The following is a 16013-nucleotide window of genomic DNA, read 5'->3' as shown; positions in this document are numbered from 1 at the left end:
GATCGAAGCATTACGACTCACGTATGCCAGAGGCCAGCAAACGCAACATGGAAAGATGTCAACCAGGCAACTCTAATCAAATGATTAGAGTATAATCCAAGATAAAAATTAAAGTACACACACACACACACATAAGTGACTCAAGATGAATATTGAAGAAAGAAAGTAAACCAAGTGGCCTAAAAAAAAATACATTGATTTTGGAACACCAAATGGAAAATTAATTGGATCAGTCACAATCAAACTCCAAAATCAAAGGGCTAGAATAGGACCTTGGGACTGGATTCAACTTTCGAGTAATCCCAGTCAAACAACTTACATAAATAAATCAGCAGCAGTCTGAAGATGAAAGTTAGATTTCCGGTCCTTAATAGTTGAAGAATCATGCTCTTTGCCAGGAGAAAAGTCGATATTGCCCAAATGTAGAATAGCAGCCAAGGTGCGGAAGATGGCTTCCTGAAAATATGGAATAGGATAGATAAAGGTAAAACAGCATCCTTGAAATGCAAAGTATGCCATACAGGGAAAGAAATCAACCATTATAAAGATGAAGTCAAAAAGTTGAAACCTGATCCTCAAGACTTATACCAACTATATCCATTGCTCTCCTTGTCCTTGTGTATTCGTCTGCGTTGCTTACTCCATCTAAGTCATAAATCTTGCTTTGGTTCAAGTAATGAAAGTTGCTTGGGTGCCCTAGCTTGTACTTCTCTGCATCCTGAAATTTAAAAGCAACACAGAAAGCCACATCTGTAAGCTTCACAAGACCAGCTAACATGACCTTAGAAGCATAACCTCCAACCTACATCCTACAATCATCATTCTGCACAACAACACAAATGAATTGTGAAAATCAAAAGAGACAATAGAATACCCCACTGCCAACAACAACTGCACATTCAAAAAAAAAAAAATGCAAGCTAGGAAGTTGATAGCAGTGAAATGGTTTACAGGAAAAAGGGTGCAGTACATTTTCTTCAAGATATAGCAGCTCCAGCATTTGGAGAGCTATCTTGAATATGATGCCCACCTCCTCCCAGGATATTGGTTTTGTAGTTGGGATGGGCAGATTATCAGACTTGGGGAAGATATAGGAGCAGCAACAGCCCTCTTTGTAGAAGAATTGCGTCCCTCTTCATTGTGGCATCACAGTTATAGGTTAAAGTGGCAGAATGTTACAAAAGGATTTGCAGTCATCCCTTCCAACTTCTATGTCTTCACTCCGCATAGCAAGGGTTGGAGCTTCCTAATGCCAAAGAAAGGAAGAGCCATACTTTCTCTAATTGCTTGCAGTCAGTGTCTAAGGTGGTGGGAAGTGTCAAATTTCACGTATCCTTTTTGTAATTTGGGAGAGTTTTAGCCACCTGCAGGTATACCCTTTCCATCCAATTGCCTTTTAATAAAACTCATCTTATTGAACAAAAAAAAGAAAAAGAAAAAGGAAATGTATTTACTGCCGTATAAACACAACAATTTTTAATGTAAGAGTTCTAGAAGCAAGCCTAAGTAAGATTTAGAAGGAAAGATTCCTATCTAATGGTAGTTGACAAAAATATGGTTGAATCTATGCTATGTCAGCACGTTACCATGGACAGTTTTTTCTTCCTTTTTTTTTTTTTTTTTTGTGGGGGGGGTGTTGTTATGAGCACATCAAATCTTAAACTATGGGCACGTCAAATCTTAAACAGATACGACATCAGAAGAATTGAACTTTTGCAGCCCATGTATCTTAATACCAGGAAGGAGATGGAAATCAAGAGTATCACCAGTGTGTAGAACACATCAATAATTCTGGTAAATTACCATAAACATATACCTTCCCAGAAGCACAGAGATGATAGAAGCAGTGATAATTCCTTTCAGGATCTGTTATCTGTACTACACGAGACCGTTCCAAAAGGTAGGTTCTAATTGCTGCACCAGATATCCTACCATTTGCATCAAACTGGATCTCGACAAACTTGCCAAAGCGACTGCAGATAAAGATATAGCAGATATGATCCTACTGGACAGAAAGTAGACTGAATAGCAAGATAAATTTCATTCCAGATAGAAGCAAAAAAAGAGAAAGAGAGAGAGAGAGAGAGAGAGAGAGAGAGAGAAAGAGAGAAAAAAAAAGGAAATGAAGAGCAAATACATCCAGCAGGGGAAAAAACTATCACAACTGAACAATATCTAGGCACGATGGAAAACTGAGATCAACACGATATCTAGGCACAGTGGTAGATGCTCTGCATTTCAACACTGAAGTCCTGGGTTCGACAACGCTGTATAGTGAATACTACATGCAATTGAGACGTTATATGATGCTCAACAAAAACAAGCAGTGTCTTCTGCTCAACCAATGACTGTAGAGGTGGGCAGCACCCACTTTTGGTAATCCAAGGCATCTGGCATGCCCCAATATTCCCCCAACCAGAAGAAACTGTTAGATTTGTCAGTGGTGATGTTTGAATCACAGGCTATTATTATAGTGCATATGATATAGACCACTTCATATTGAATGTTACTTCAACATGATGTCAACCATCACAATTTGTAGGCATATCCTGATTTGAATGGAATCATCTAACAGGATCTCTTGACACTGATTCCAAGTTGAAAGCCAATAACGATTGGGCTGAGAATGGGAAGCAGGATATATCAGCTACAGGACCTGCCAATACAAGATGATTGCTGATAGTGTGCACGAAGGTCAACGGTGGATTGCCCATATACTTGTGTACATGGTGCTACCCAATGCCCATATAGTCGTACACAATGGAATTCTCACCATTCCCCAAAGAAAAACCAATCCCATCTCTAAACTCCTCGTACACCAAAATCTCCTTCCATATACGGGAAGCTCTGTATAAAGTACACCCCCACCATTCCGCTCCATTGCAACCGTGCTTGCTTGCAATGATTTCTCTCCACCACAAGCCCTCTTCCTCCTCAAAGCACACAACCCATTTCCCAAAAGCACCTTATTCATTATGTCCAAATCTCTAATTCCAGTCCCTCCCTAATTGAGGGGCTTGCAGACCTCGCTCCACTCTAATAAATGAAACTTTTTCTTATCTTTTGACCCATGCCAAAGTAAATCTCGCCTCAACTTTTCAAGCTTGTTAAGGATAGATTTCGGGCATCTAAAGAGAAACATGAAGTACAAGGGAAGACTTGAGAGAGTGGATTTGATAAGAGTTATGCGGCCATCGAGAAATAAGTATCAACCTTTCCATTTAGCTAGTTTTCTTTCGAAGCACCCCACCACAGTAGTCCATAACTGTTTTGTCAGCTTCCTGATGCATAAAGGATGACCGAGATAGGATGTAGGGAACTCCCCCGACTTGCAACCAAAAACCCCGGCCAAGCGAACCAAGTCCTCCTTAGGAAGGCTAACCACCAACATTTCACTCACAGCTACATTCACTTTAAAGCCCAGCTTCGAAGCACGAAATCATCATCCTCAACTTTTGGACCATAGGTTCATTGGCATCACAAAGTAGAAACGTGTCATCCGTGAACTAGAGATGGGATATTGGTAGGAAGGCCTTGTCCACAATAAAGCATAATATCGTAAGGTATTGCATAATATAGCGAAATATCACAAGCTATCATGACTAGTCCTTTTTATAAAATTCTCGATATAGTCCAATATCAGATAGAAATGTGGGAAATCCAAGGCTTTCTTCAGAAAATTCAAAAAACCCCATTCTAAATCTCTTTTTCTTGATTCCTATTCAGTTCTAACTAGATTTATTGTGGGTTTTTTATCTCGAGTCCCTTCGAAGAAAATTACAAATTTCAAGTTAGAACTTGGAATCAAGATACAAGCCAATTTGGGGCCGTTTTCGATCCAGTAAGTAGTTTCGAATTATGATCCTTTTTTTGTTGTAAAATCAAGTGAAATCAATGTCAAATGATCACAAATCTATGATTCTTCATGTTATACATGAAAAATCAGGGATTTGGAGCTTCGATTTCAAGATTTGGGGGGAGATGGGCCGACTTGCGGAAAATTAAACAAAATCAAAATTTCTCCAATTTCTCCCAAATCTATTGCAATCTTACTGCACAAACATGAAATCAAACATGCATGTAACCCGATCTAGTGATTCTTGGTAAATTGGGGATTTTTCAAAAAAACTTATTAAAAATATAAAAAAAAATCAAAATTTTACTTCAATCAACGGTCAATTGGCCCCCATTTCAGAGTTTTGTTTTTCACAATTCCACTCATAATATATGAGCAACTCTATGTGGGTCTAAGCCATAGCCACAGGCGTCATTCACAAGTATATTTCTAGAACCCTATACAAAGGAAAACATGTTATGTGCACCTTTTTGTGATGTTTTGATTTCTAAGTGTGTATTGATGCCTTTTTTAACAATTCTTGAAGTTTCATTGAAAAATTCAACCAATTTCCTAGTGTTTCCCAACAACAGCGATACATTACACAATACAGCCGATATATTCCCTGTGATAACCGATATGTATCCATATCCCAAGAGTGTGATACATTATGAGATAATGATATGGAAAATATTGGTTGAGTCGTGCCCACGCACTAGCGATACGATGGAAAAACTTGGTATTTTTGTCTCCTTCCTTTAACTAAGTTGTCTTAGACCGTCGTTTCCATTTGAACTCTTCTACCTTAAGAAGATCAAAGTATTGATTTGCTAACCAAATTCTTCTTTCATTGTCCTCCTCAGAAAGTTTCACACTTTCCGCCTTAATGTCAAGGCTATGAATTTCTTTCAACATGTTGTCCATCTCCTCTTCCCTATTTCCCAAAAATTCATTTTTCCAAATGATGGTTTTGGCCTTTAAGATCTTCAACTTCTGACTTAGATAAAAACTAGCAAACCCCGCCATGGTAAAGGAGTTCCACCAATCTTTAAGGCAACTAGCAAAACCATCGATCTCCATCCAAGATAGCTCGAACCGAAAAGGTTTTAGACCCCAGCTTTCTACTGCGGCCTCAGGCAAGATGGGACAATGATCGGAAGCTGGATTGGGATGCCCTTTTGAAAAAGTCAGCTGGTATTTCTCAAACCAATCTGTAGATAACAGGAATCAGTCCAAACGAGACATAACTCGAGTAGACTGCCCATTTAACAAAGTAAATTTGCCACTTACCATAGGGAGATCGATTAACTTGTGTTACCAATCCACTAGGAAAAACGCTCCATGCTACTTGTGGCATCGCTTTTTCCTGAGTTCTCATAAGAGAATCCGGTAACATGAAGCCGCCAGCAATACACCAAGGGTTATTAAATTTTTCCCGTACTAAATGCTCTTACCAGAATTCAACCCCTCTCACAACTTGACCGGTCCATGTGCAAACAATAAACACCACCTGAATCTGATGGGAGAATCCAATGGGATAATGGATGCAAGAAGGATCCTAAGAAGCGTTCGACGAAGATATAGGTCTAAAAAACCAAATTTATGGATCCTGCAGTTCATATGATGGGACCCATTTGTACAGTTGCATTTAGAAATTTTCAAGGAGATACAGATCTGGTCGTAATTTGATTCTTTAGAGTCTCTTAATTTGGCTTTTTAGAGTCTTTATCTAGTAAAGATTTTTCTTCTGAAGGGGGATCTTCATAGGATCTTATGTGTCATTAAATCATTAATATTTTTCTATTTTGGAATATTCATATCTTGGGGGATCTTTAAGATATGATTTATACACAAATCTAGTTAAAGACTAGATTTGTAAGATCTCTTTGGATCTATCTTTTTATTTTGGCATATCTAAAGACTTCCAAGGCCATTGTATGGGGGAATTTACGAATGATGAGAAACTGAAAATGTATTCTAGGAGATAGTATTCTCTTGCTGAGGGAGAAAACCCTTAAAAAAATCAATTGTGTGAATACAAAAATCTGCTCTTCTCCCCTTCTTATTTTCTTTATCATCCAACCTACGTCAACAAACAAAGGTTAGTAATCATAAGCCCAAACATGTAAATACTTCCCTAACAATATCACAAGTTGAATTTGTTGCTCAATGGGTATAATCTACTGCACTTTGTACATTCCAAATAAGTAGCAACTATAAAGCTAAAAACCTACTAGATTTGGGTTCCGACTCTTGGCAAAGGGGGATCACTATCAAACGATTTCTCATCATCTTTGACTTTAGTCCTGGCCTTTCAACTTGGATTGTTCTTTTCTATTTACTAAAATTTCAGGTGGCTTTTCATCTCTCAAAAAGATTAAAAAAAAGTAAAAATCAGTTGCCTCCCAAAGAAAGGGGTTCTATCCTCATCCTTGTCTGTAGTCTTGGCCTCTCAAGTCTCAGCTTGGATCGCAATTTTCTTTTTCATGAAATTTCAATTGCCTCTCAAAAAAGGGGGATCCCTTATCCACAACCTAATTCAAGGGTCTGAGTATAAAGCATGGGTAATCATCATCTTGGCCTTTCTACCAGTGGGGCTGGCCTGTAAATGGTAGATTGGCAAAAGTTTCACAACCAGCTGCCCACAAAATAGTAACCTTCCATTTTTACCCAAGTTGTTGGAACCAGCAATGGCAGAGGCTCACTTTGACATCACATACATGATACATGCCAACGTGGCTGCACACAGTATTGACCCCCAGCCAACTATTACATGCATGCATGTTCCAAAGACCAAGGAATCAAGTAGGGTCATCAAGATTCAAGAGGTAACTACTAAGCAAACTGCTATGGACAAAGCATTAAAACACATGACAGGTCGAGCTCATGCAGCTGGCTGCAAAAAATAGCACGGAACCAACCGATACATGATTGCCAACAAATTCACATGCCAACATGGCCAGGTCCCAGACTGCACCTTGGCAAAGCTATTTGATGCCACAAAAGGGGATTTCCAAACAAGTTGACTTCTAAAGCATGCAGTGCCACATGAGCCCAGTGAACACAAAAAGAGACACAAAGTAGGAATACCAAATTTGGCAAATCTCACAGAAGTTCTGAGGAATACACCTTGAGTTATCATTTCTAACAGTTCTTGCATTACCAAATGCCTCCAGGAGTGGGTTCGACTGCATACAAACAAAAGGCACACCAAGCACAGTTAAACGTCAACTAAAAAGGCAAAAACTATCCAAAACAAAGAAAAACTCCCTACACTCCAACAAATGCTATGCATTGCGAGGTATCCAACATAGATATGTAATGCCCAGTAATGAAATTCAATCTACTGCAACTCTTACTTCGAGAACTTGCTGCTCAACTGTTCGGTCATCACCACCAATGCGGCCACCAACATAAGTTAGATACTGCATTATCAGCTTTGTGGTTTCTGTTTTTCCTGCCCCACTTTCACCACTGACTAAAATGGACTGGCTTCGGGCCTCACTCATCATAGCTCTAAATTAAGAAAGCCAAACAGAAGCTGGCTAAAACACTGTTCCAAAAACATATGTCATCAAAGATTAAAGGCCATTTGCCATGCAAACCCTAAAACAACACACCTGTATGAAGCATCAGCAACGGCAAACACATGTGGGCTTAGCTCCCCAAGTCGAGCTCCTTTATATTGCTCCATCATGTGCACATTATAAAGATGAGGAAGCTTTGTAAATGGGTTGACAGCAATCAAAATGGTCCCTGTGTACGTCTGTCAAAAACATAAAAAGAAAAGCACTTTCGTAGATGAACATTAAAGATGTTTTATTTACAGTAAATTAAAAAAAAAAAAAAAAATTTACTTTTCTCGAATGGTAGTATTAAAGCCCCAAGGAATTGGAAGTTCTTAAGGAATTTGCCCATCTAACCGCTAAAGTTAACATAAACTAAAAGAGATGTTATTAAGAGACACATTCTCTTAAATAGCTCTTAGAAGTTCTTAAAGAGGGCAACATCCTCAAAGTCAAGGATAGTTTCTATCATACTGACTTTGCCAACAGTAAGACTTGGAAGAACCATGCAGTTCCCTGAACTCACGCACCAACAAAAGAGAGAGAGAGAGAGAGAGAGAGAGATAAAGAACTTCTTGTTAGTGCAACATTGCATGCCAATTCTACCCATTGTGGTACAAGAGTCAATCATGCATCAAACCCATTCCACAAATATCTGATGGACATATGAATATAAAAATAAGCAATTGATGGGATACCCATCATGGTCATAGCCTTGTCCTAACTATTTGGGGCCTTTTTTAAAAGATTATTTGGGGTCAGTTTTCCTGATGTTCTTTCCCCAACCATAAGATTCAAAATAGGATGGCTCACTACTTCCTGGACAAAGGTTCGAAGGCCAGCTGCCCACCTGATACCAACCCTGCTTTAACTGGGCACAGAATCAAGGCCCCTGATTGCAACAACCTGCCACCTAGGATCAAATTGGTAGGCCCCACATGCAACCAAATCACATTGTTGCACTCCACCAGTGAACTGATCAGGTTACAAATATGTGCATTGTTCAGACGAGTATTGGTCACACATGCATACTGTTTGCAAAAATGAATTATTCACCCGTCTACAGTTTTTATGCATGTTTAAGCATAATTTTCTATTTTTTGTAGGTAGCTTTTTTCTTTTCTGTTTAAGCTTGCTTAGCAAACAACAACTGATGTTATGATTCAATTACAAAAATGGCATGCTTAAGGCCTATATACACAAGGCCATAGGTATAGTCTATAGAACTGACCTGTTTTCCGTTAACCAATGATGGGGTGATGATTGTGGTGTGTGGTGCCCACAAAACTAGCGGTGTGATGTCCTAGTTTGTTGTGGTGTCATTACTTAGAAGATTACTTTATGCTCACTTAACAATCCCCTATTTTTAAAACTTCTGCTACTGTGGAGGCCAGTGTGAAGAATATTTGCAGCAATTACTTCAAAACAGGTGACTAGATGTTACATAATTTATTTTCAACTATTTTGAAATCAGAGCAAGTTAAATTCCTTGGGAAAGATTTGATGCCAACAAAAACTATCAACTCACAGGGTGATTTATCATTTAGAACTAGAAGTCTAGTGACTCTAGTCTGCAGGAAGGCCATTGAGATGGTGATTGATAAAAGCAGTCGCAAGAACTTCACCTCTGAGGAGACAGCAAATTGTTAAATTTTTGTTAATTTTCAAAGGGTGAAGAACATACAACCCATCATTACCTTTTGGCATATTCCTTTGGAGAACACAACTTGGAACATGCGTGGTGCAAGGTTATTCCCATGGACCATTGTCATGTACCTCTTGGAAGATCTCAGGTACAAGATCAAAATAGCATCCATGATTGAGTGAAGAGTAATTATTCATTCTCAAAAGGTGGGAACAATTCATGGTGAAGCCAATGCCTGCAAAATCTGGATGTCCCTGAAGTGAAACCTCATGAAGAAGGAAAACAAGTTTGGCTGACAAGCCGAAGGAAGCATCAAAACATGAATCAAAGGATGGATCCGTGGATGAATAAGCTGATGAAACAAAGGCCAAATTGGCCATGAATTACGGACGGAACTGCTAATGGATCGATGAGTGGATCAGATGATGAAACAGTGTTCAAATCAATGGCCAAATTGACAAAAGAATCAAGGACGGAGCTATGATTGATTATGCTCCAATGGTCCGAACTAATAATTCAAAACCTAAGGATGAGATAGAGGTGATTTTATTAGAATTGAGGAAAAGCTAGAGACCACGACAACTAGGTTTCTGATAAAACGAAAAGATGAAAGGTCCATATGGTGGAGACTAATGATGATTGGACCAATATAAGTATGATGGGTGAGCCTCCATGCTCCACCATTCTATCAGGCTGATAAAATGTGCATGGATCTTGTTACAACAAGGAATGATGACATGCAATTTGGAAAACAGTTGAATGGAAGCACAAAGATGGCATGACCTAAAAGGGAATCCAACAAGGATTGAGCCAAGCCAACAAGTGGATCTCCATCACCAACTCTGCCAAAGTGGAAGAAGACATGATAAAAAGGTGGATCATGAAAATGGTTAGCACTGAAGCTGAACTTGAGCGTGAAGTCTTTAAGCCCGGAGGAACTGATGCGTTAGGATCCCACAAGCAATCAGATAGACGGGCACCATAGGTGATCCAAAAAGGTTATGAACCCTACATGTGTCCGCTGTTCACATGTATCCTATTATTCCCACGTGCACTATTCATCTATATGCATGCATTGGTTAAGCATAATTTTTCTACTTGATTGCAGACCCATGACAAAGTAGGCAAATGAAGTAGCGAGCCACCTACACCAAGCAAAGTTAGCACACAAACACTCAAGAACAACCAAGGGAAATGCACCATATTGGATAGAAGCTTTATATAATCCTTCGCACAAGGACATGTGCAGTATCTGAGTGGCACGTTTGAGTGATCCAGACCATTGATCTTATGGGCCTTAAGGTGTATGGACTGCCTAACAAGCTCCATCATTTTGAGATTCTAGACATACAATCTTTTTTTTTTAAAGAAAGATCTAGGCATACAAGCATTAACATTTATTTGAATGAATTTCAACATTTACTATGTTTCTCAACTGTCATTCTTCATATCCTATTAAAGGCTTAGGATTGTCCCATCTAGCAAATTTGGTCACCCACAATGGGCCCCGTAAGATAAACAGCCTTGATCGCCAAACTATGGGTCTCGTTCATACAAACATGAGACCTAAGAACAATACATGCAATCACCAAACCATGTACACTTGTACAAACACAATTGATGAGGACATCTGAGCACCATACCAGAGGAGGGCTGAGCTACTCTTATGGCTAGATGACCATTACATGGGGCCCACTTGGCCCAATTCACATTCCTAGCCAGGTTGAAGATCTGACATGCATGTTCATACATCTTTGAGGACCCCACACTAGGAAGATGCACGTGAGCTGCATATAGGAACTTAATGGACACAACAAACCATTGGATCGAGTGGACACAATGATCGGATCGTCAAATTTTAATTGTGGATCATTCGGAAAGTTGCATCATCATCATTGGACATCTTGATCGTGGACCTCATGAGCCAGAAATAGTTTAGTTGTTTAGTTTGTTTACATGTTTCGTTATCTTTTAGTATATCATGTATTTGTGTTGAGATTTGGGATTTAGGAACAATTTTTAATTCTTTAAGCATCTTTATGTTGAGAATTTTATTTGAGGGCATCTTTTTTGTAAAAGGTATTTTCTAAGACTTTAAAGGGTCGGACATCCCCAACCTAGCCAATATGCATGTTATGAATGAAAGAGATTTCTTTCTTTTTGCTTTGAGATTGAGCAAAATTTCATCCTTTGATTGGATTGATGGTGCAAAACCACGGGAAGTGATTCCCTAGTTGTCTTTTGTACTTTTCTTTCTTCTCAACAAGGTATCATCTTTTCTCATCTTCTTTTCTTCCTTCTTCACCTCTTCCTTTCTTTTCTTCTTTGTTACACTCCAAAACCTAAATCAACCCACCCCAAACTCATTTCCCATATTCCCTAGCCTTTAAACAACTCTAACACATCAAAACTCTTACAAGACACATGATTTCAATTGAATTCATATTTAACCCTATGCTAGGATGGGTGTTCATCTCCCATAGGTCCCTGTTTATCAATAATTTATGAGATTCACATTGCGGGACTGTTGTAGGCTTGAATTTGGACATGTCATGAATGTGAAATTTCTAAATTTATAGTAAATTAGCTTTATTTTGTCATTCCATTGCTCTAGTTAATCTATCTTTTAATTTCATGGCATCATATTCGGTTAGATCATTACGTCATGCATCAACAATACTTGAGAACGATACACATCCTTGGGCTAGGGATCAATGTATCTCCTCAATTGCAAAGGTTGTCAACAAAGAGATACATTCATTCCAGCAAGTACTCCATAAACAAGCCAAAAATCGCATGCATTAAAGTCAAGAAATAGATATAATCCATTGCCCATAGGGCTCTCAACAAATATGCAGATCCACAGGTATAACCCGGCCCAAGTTCAGAGCCCATGTCCTATTTTTGGACCTGTTTAAAAAGTCAAGGTCTAGGTCCAGGTCCAACATATTGGACCTGCTAAAAGATAGGATCAGACAGATTAATGATCGGGTACCTATCGATTGCTCAATTAGTTCGACTAGTAATATAATAAATACATAGATATATGTGCGTAGATGATAAATGTGCAATCTAGGATCAAAACCGTCTAACCTTCTTATGGGTCAAAAATCTAGCATTTCAAGCACTACACAGAATCAGTTGTGGTTTAACACTTACTGTTGGATTGTTGCTAAGAGCCTGTTTGGATTACGAATTACATCAGTAATTTGCCATAAAAGTGCAATGATTACAAATTGCAATTCATGCCTCCAGAAAATAGGTATTCTGACCGACAATTCCCGTGTTTGGATGGGCATAGTAAAATCGTAATGACAATACTTTTATGTTACTTCAATGTCAAATCACCCTCAAAAATACATTGATCCATGTTTAAATAAGAGATTTCCACTGCGATACAATAAAAAATTGTAATTATTACAAATTCATTTACCTATCTCCTATTACATTTGCATTTGACCACCGAATTATGTGTTTAAACAAATGTTGTAAAATCATAATGATGACGCTTTTACTATACGTTGCTGACGTAATTTGCAATCCAAACAAGCCCTAAGCCCACGCACGTGTACAACTACAAACACCAACATGGCACCCTATGTATGGTGGCAAATTTTTTTGGGATCCAAAAGATCCATCAAGTGGGACCCATTTTATCAATGTCACCGACTAAAAATCAAATGGATACACTCATGTAACACACCATGATAATAGAAACAAATGGATCATCATTAATTGTCTCGTGAACAGTAACACCACTAATCTGTGAACAGACCTCTTTTTTGTCCAGTGCATCTAATTAGTAGAAGCCACCTGATGGACGGTTTGGATCTCATGTTCGTGTGCCACTTCAACACATGGCAGGTGGTTGCTCCCTGGTAGTGGTACACACATGTGGTTGATACACACACTAGAAAACCCATTTTGCACTTCTGATGTGACTCAGGAATGAGGACCACCAGCTTGTGTTGCCGATTTGGTCCCACATGCTGAGATGGTATGATGATTGAAACCGGTCATGTTCTGGTTGTACTCTATATGGGCCACCATAAGAATCTTCCACTTGACCAATAATTCTAACCATCAATATTTTGCAAGTGAATGTTAAGCATCAAAAAGAAAATTTTCAAATGGCTTGCATTAACAAGTATAAAATAAAGGGTCTAGATCAAATTGAAGAATCATTATTGCATCATAGCTCACTTATGGCAGCATCAATAAGATGTACGGTTCTCCTATCACCGGACCATCTTTTCATATGGGGCCCAAGGAGCAACAATCCTAATTTGCTACATAGGCAAAACGAACTCCTAAAAAACAATTGTAGCAGAGAATGATGATTGATGCTCTTGAAGAGTGCAGTGATTGATAAGCAGGAACTAAGAAGTTGCATTTGTGACGCAGAGATAACTGGAAGTAAACCATCCGAATCGAGGGCCCTATTTAGGTATATCATAAGGCAAAATTTGCACTGATTTAATTTTCTTAATGGACAACTAGCGGACAGTTAATGGACCGTTGTGGTGCAAAGCAGTCAATGGTTTGAAATCAGCAAACAAAAATCCACTAATCAGAGGCTAGAGTTCCTCAATCAGTCTGATTTTGAGAAAATGACCTATCCATGATAAGCCTCGCAATTTAGACAATTGGCATTCAGTAAATGCATGCCAGTTCTTGAGTTCCTGAGTATCAACCACCATACTCACCTTGGGTACAAAAAGCTCCCTTCTTGTTACTTCTTCCCTTTCTTCTTCGTTTGCAAAACCCAAGCCAAACCCAACCAAAACCAACATGAAGGTAGTCATAGGACCCGATGAGTACATAAACTCTACCAGATTCAGGTCTGGTGCCCCTAATATGGTAGCCATGCCTGAATACAAGGCAGGTCCAGGTGAGCTTGCAACGGGACCCACCCGTTGACAGCCCAAATTGCCTAATACAAATTATGATCTATAAAGTCCTTTTGCTAATCTGTAAAAACCAACAAGTCAACAGATGCTGGAGCATTATGCCAATATCGTTGAACCACACCAGACAGGCTGCAATTCAGTTCATATTGTTTTTCACTTTTTAACATAAGGCCACATTTCAATCCACTATTGGATTGAAATGCAATACTTCATCAACACATAAAAATGACCATATTTTAGTGACCTGCCTTGGGATTCATACTCAGGAAATAATCCTCAAATTGCAATTGCATTCCTTACAAACCCAGCTTCAAAAGCAACCCAAGTGGAATACAGAGCCACTCTCTCAATACAGATTCTAAGAAAAGCAAATACAATACTTTCATTTCCACTTAATTACACCAATTATGCAATACACTTTAATAGTGCATCCAAATGCTAACTGAATTCACTAGTCATGCCTCCACTCATCCCCACACCAAACATGCAATTCCATTTGCTCTCGTTAAATTACTTCAAAATTAACCGAAATCAATAGCATCGAAATTACATCGAAGACAAATCCACAAACCACTTACATAGATATCGTTAAGCGCATATCTCCTCGCGAGGTTAAAAAGAACACCAGGCTCATTCAAGTACGTCAGCTTCGTCATATCATCAACCCCAGCATGGTCCTCATCCGGATCCCTAGGCAGCAATTTCCCAGGAACTGCCGGAACCTTGAAAAAAAAAAATTTAATCAATAAAAATTCCAAAATCCGCACCTGCAACAAAATAAACCGAAACGCTCGGAATCAAAGAATCTACCTTCTTTCCCCGGTCCGTAACAACGATAACGCGTTTCTCCCCGACATCGACGACCTCCGCCGGGGCCCACGCGCAATCGCTGTCCTCGACCCAGACGTTGTAGCCCTTGCGGAAGTTCATCCGAGCAGCCTGAAAGACAGAGAGAGAGAGAGAGAGAGAGAGAGAGAGAGAGAGATCAAAACCCTAGAATCACTGCAGAGAAAATAGTTGGGGAGGAATGAAAAATAAGAATAAAAAAAGCCCTAGAAAAAGAGTAAGAGGCGGATCTTCTCACGGGTGTCTGTTTTTTCATCTTCCCGCTCTAACAGATGGAAGGCAGATGGAGTTGAAATCAAAATGCGGGAATAGTCCTTCTGGTATTTATACACCGCCTGATATATCCATTGCATACTCCTCGCACGTGTGGGATTTTAAGCATCCGGCCGGTCCACGGCAGAGCTTTGTATGCTAAGCTTAACATACAACGTGTCACGCGGGGCCCACCGTAATGTTTTTATGAAATCCAATCCGTCCATCATGTAATCTAACTCAGTCACTCCTTCTCTCATTAACTTCATACCTCTAAAAGACTCAAGTGGACTACAACATGGGAAACAGTTGGAATAGAGACGCCCACCACTAAAAGCTTTCCACAACGTATGTGGGTCCCATAATTTTTTATTGAATTCAATCCATTCATGAGATGAATCCCACCATGATGAATGTGCAATCAAAAAATAGGTTTATTCCAACGCTCAAGATTGCCACACCACGTAATTCTAGAGTTCTTAAGCATGATTTCGCATGGTGTGGCCCACATGAATTCTGACCGGTCTGATTTTGGGCCTATAACATGAAAGATGCAGGTTCTTGGATGATAGACGGATTAGATGTCATTAACACATCATGGCGGGCCCAACCATCGCCTTGTAGGTGAAGCTTAACCAGCGTAGTAATGCAGTAGATGCGACCTCTTTATAGCATCTCTTTCCTTCTCCCGCTAAATATGGCGGAGGTTTGGGTTAGGAAGACGCGGTGAAAAGGAATATTCGATGCTCCGACGTAGTATCCATATCCCTATTCATGCTCACCCAAATAACGTACGTAGGAAAATAAATATTAAATCAAACCGTTCAAATGGTGGGCCACAGCGTTCATGAATAGTACGAAAAATCCGGATTTTTTTGGATAATCCAGACATCTGATCAATGGAAATTTGGTTGTTGAAATTTTAGACCGTTGGATATTTTCAAATCATAATTCGAATG

At 39.3% G+C, this 16013-nt stretch overlaps 1 protein-coding gene across 6 annotated transcripts in view; it reads right to left on the bottom strand.

Moving 5' to 3' along the window:
• LOC131226728 (myosin-15) overlaps window positions 1-15171 on the bottom strand; it is an 80498-nt gene extending 65327 nt beyond the window's left edge. For 3 of the 6 annotated variants that reach the window (XR_009161993.1, XM_058222405.1, XM_058222406.1), the window contains exons 1-9: window positions 15041-15171; window positions 14767-14895; window positions 14535-14678; window positions 7456-7601; window positions 7195-7351; window positions 6965-7023; window positions 1817-1973; window positions 569-718; window positions 320-456 (exon numbers count right to left, since the gene is read on the bottom strand). Coding sequence is in view for 5 of the 6 variants with exons in the window: in XM_058222405.1 (XP_058078388.1) it covers window positions 320-456; window positions 569-718; window positions 1817-1973; window positions 6965-7023; window positions 7195-7351; window positions 7456-7601; window positions 14535-14678; window positions 14767-14895; window positions 15041-15058 (1097 nt within the window). In the remaining variant the exon portion in view is untranslated. Of the gene's footprint in view, window positions 1-319; window positions 457-568; window positions 719-1816; window positions 1974-6964; window positions 7024-7194; window positions 7389-7455; window positions 7602-14534; window positions 14679-14766; window positions 14896-15040 lie in introns of those variants that run through there. The other 3 variants (XM_058222409.1, XM_058222407.1, XM_058222408.1) reach the window with 3 other exon arrangements.
• Between the last annotated feature and the right edge of the window lie 842 nt (window positions 15172-16013).

This window comes from Magnolia sinica, chromosome 15 (assembly GCF_029962835.1).
Source record: "Magnolia sinica isolate HGM2019 chromosome 15, MsV1, whole genome shotgun sequence".
NCBI lineage: Eukaryota > Viridiplantae > Streptophyta > Magnoliopsida > Magnoliales > Magnoliaceae > Magnolia > Magnolia sinica.
This window is presented reverse-complemented; position numbering and strand designations above follow the sequence as displayed.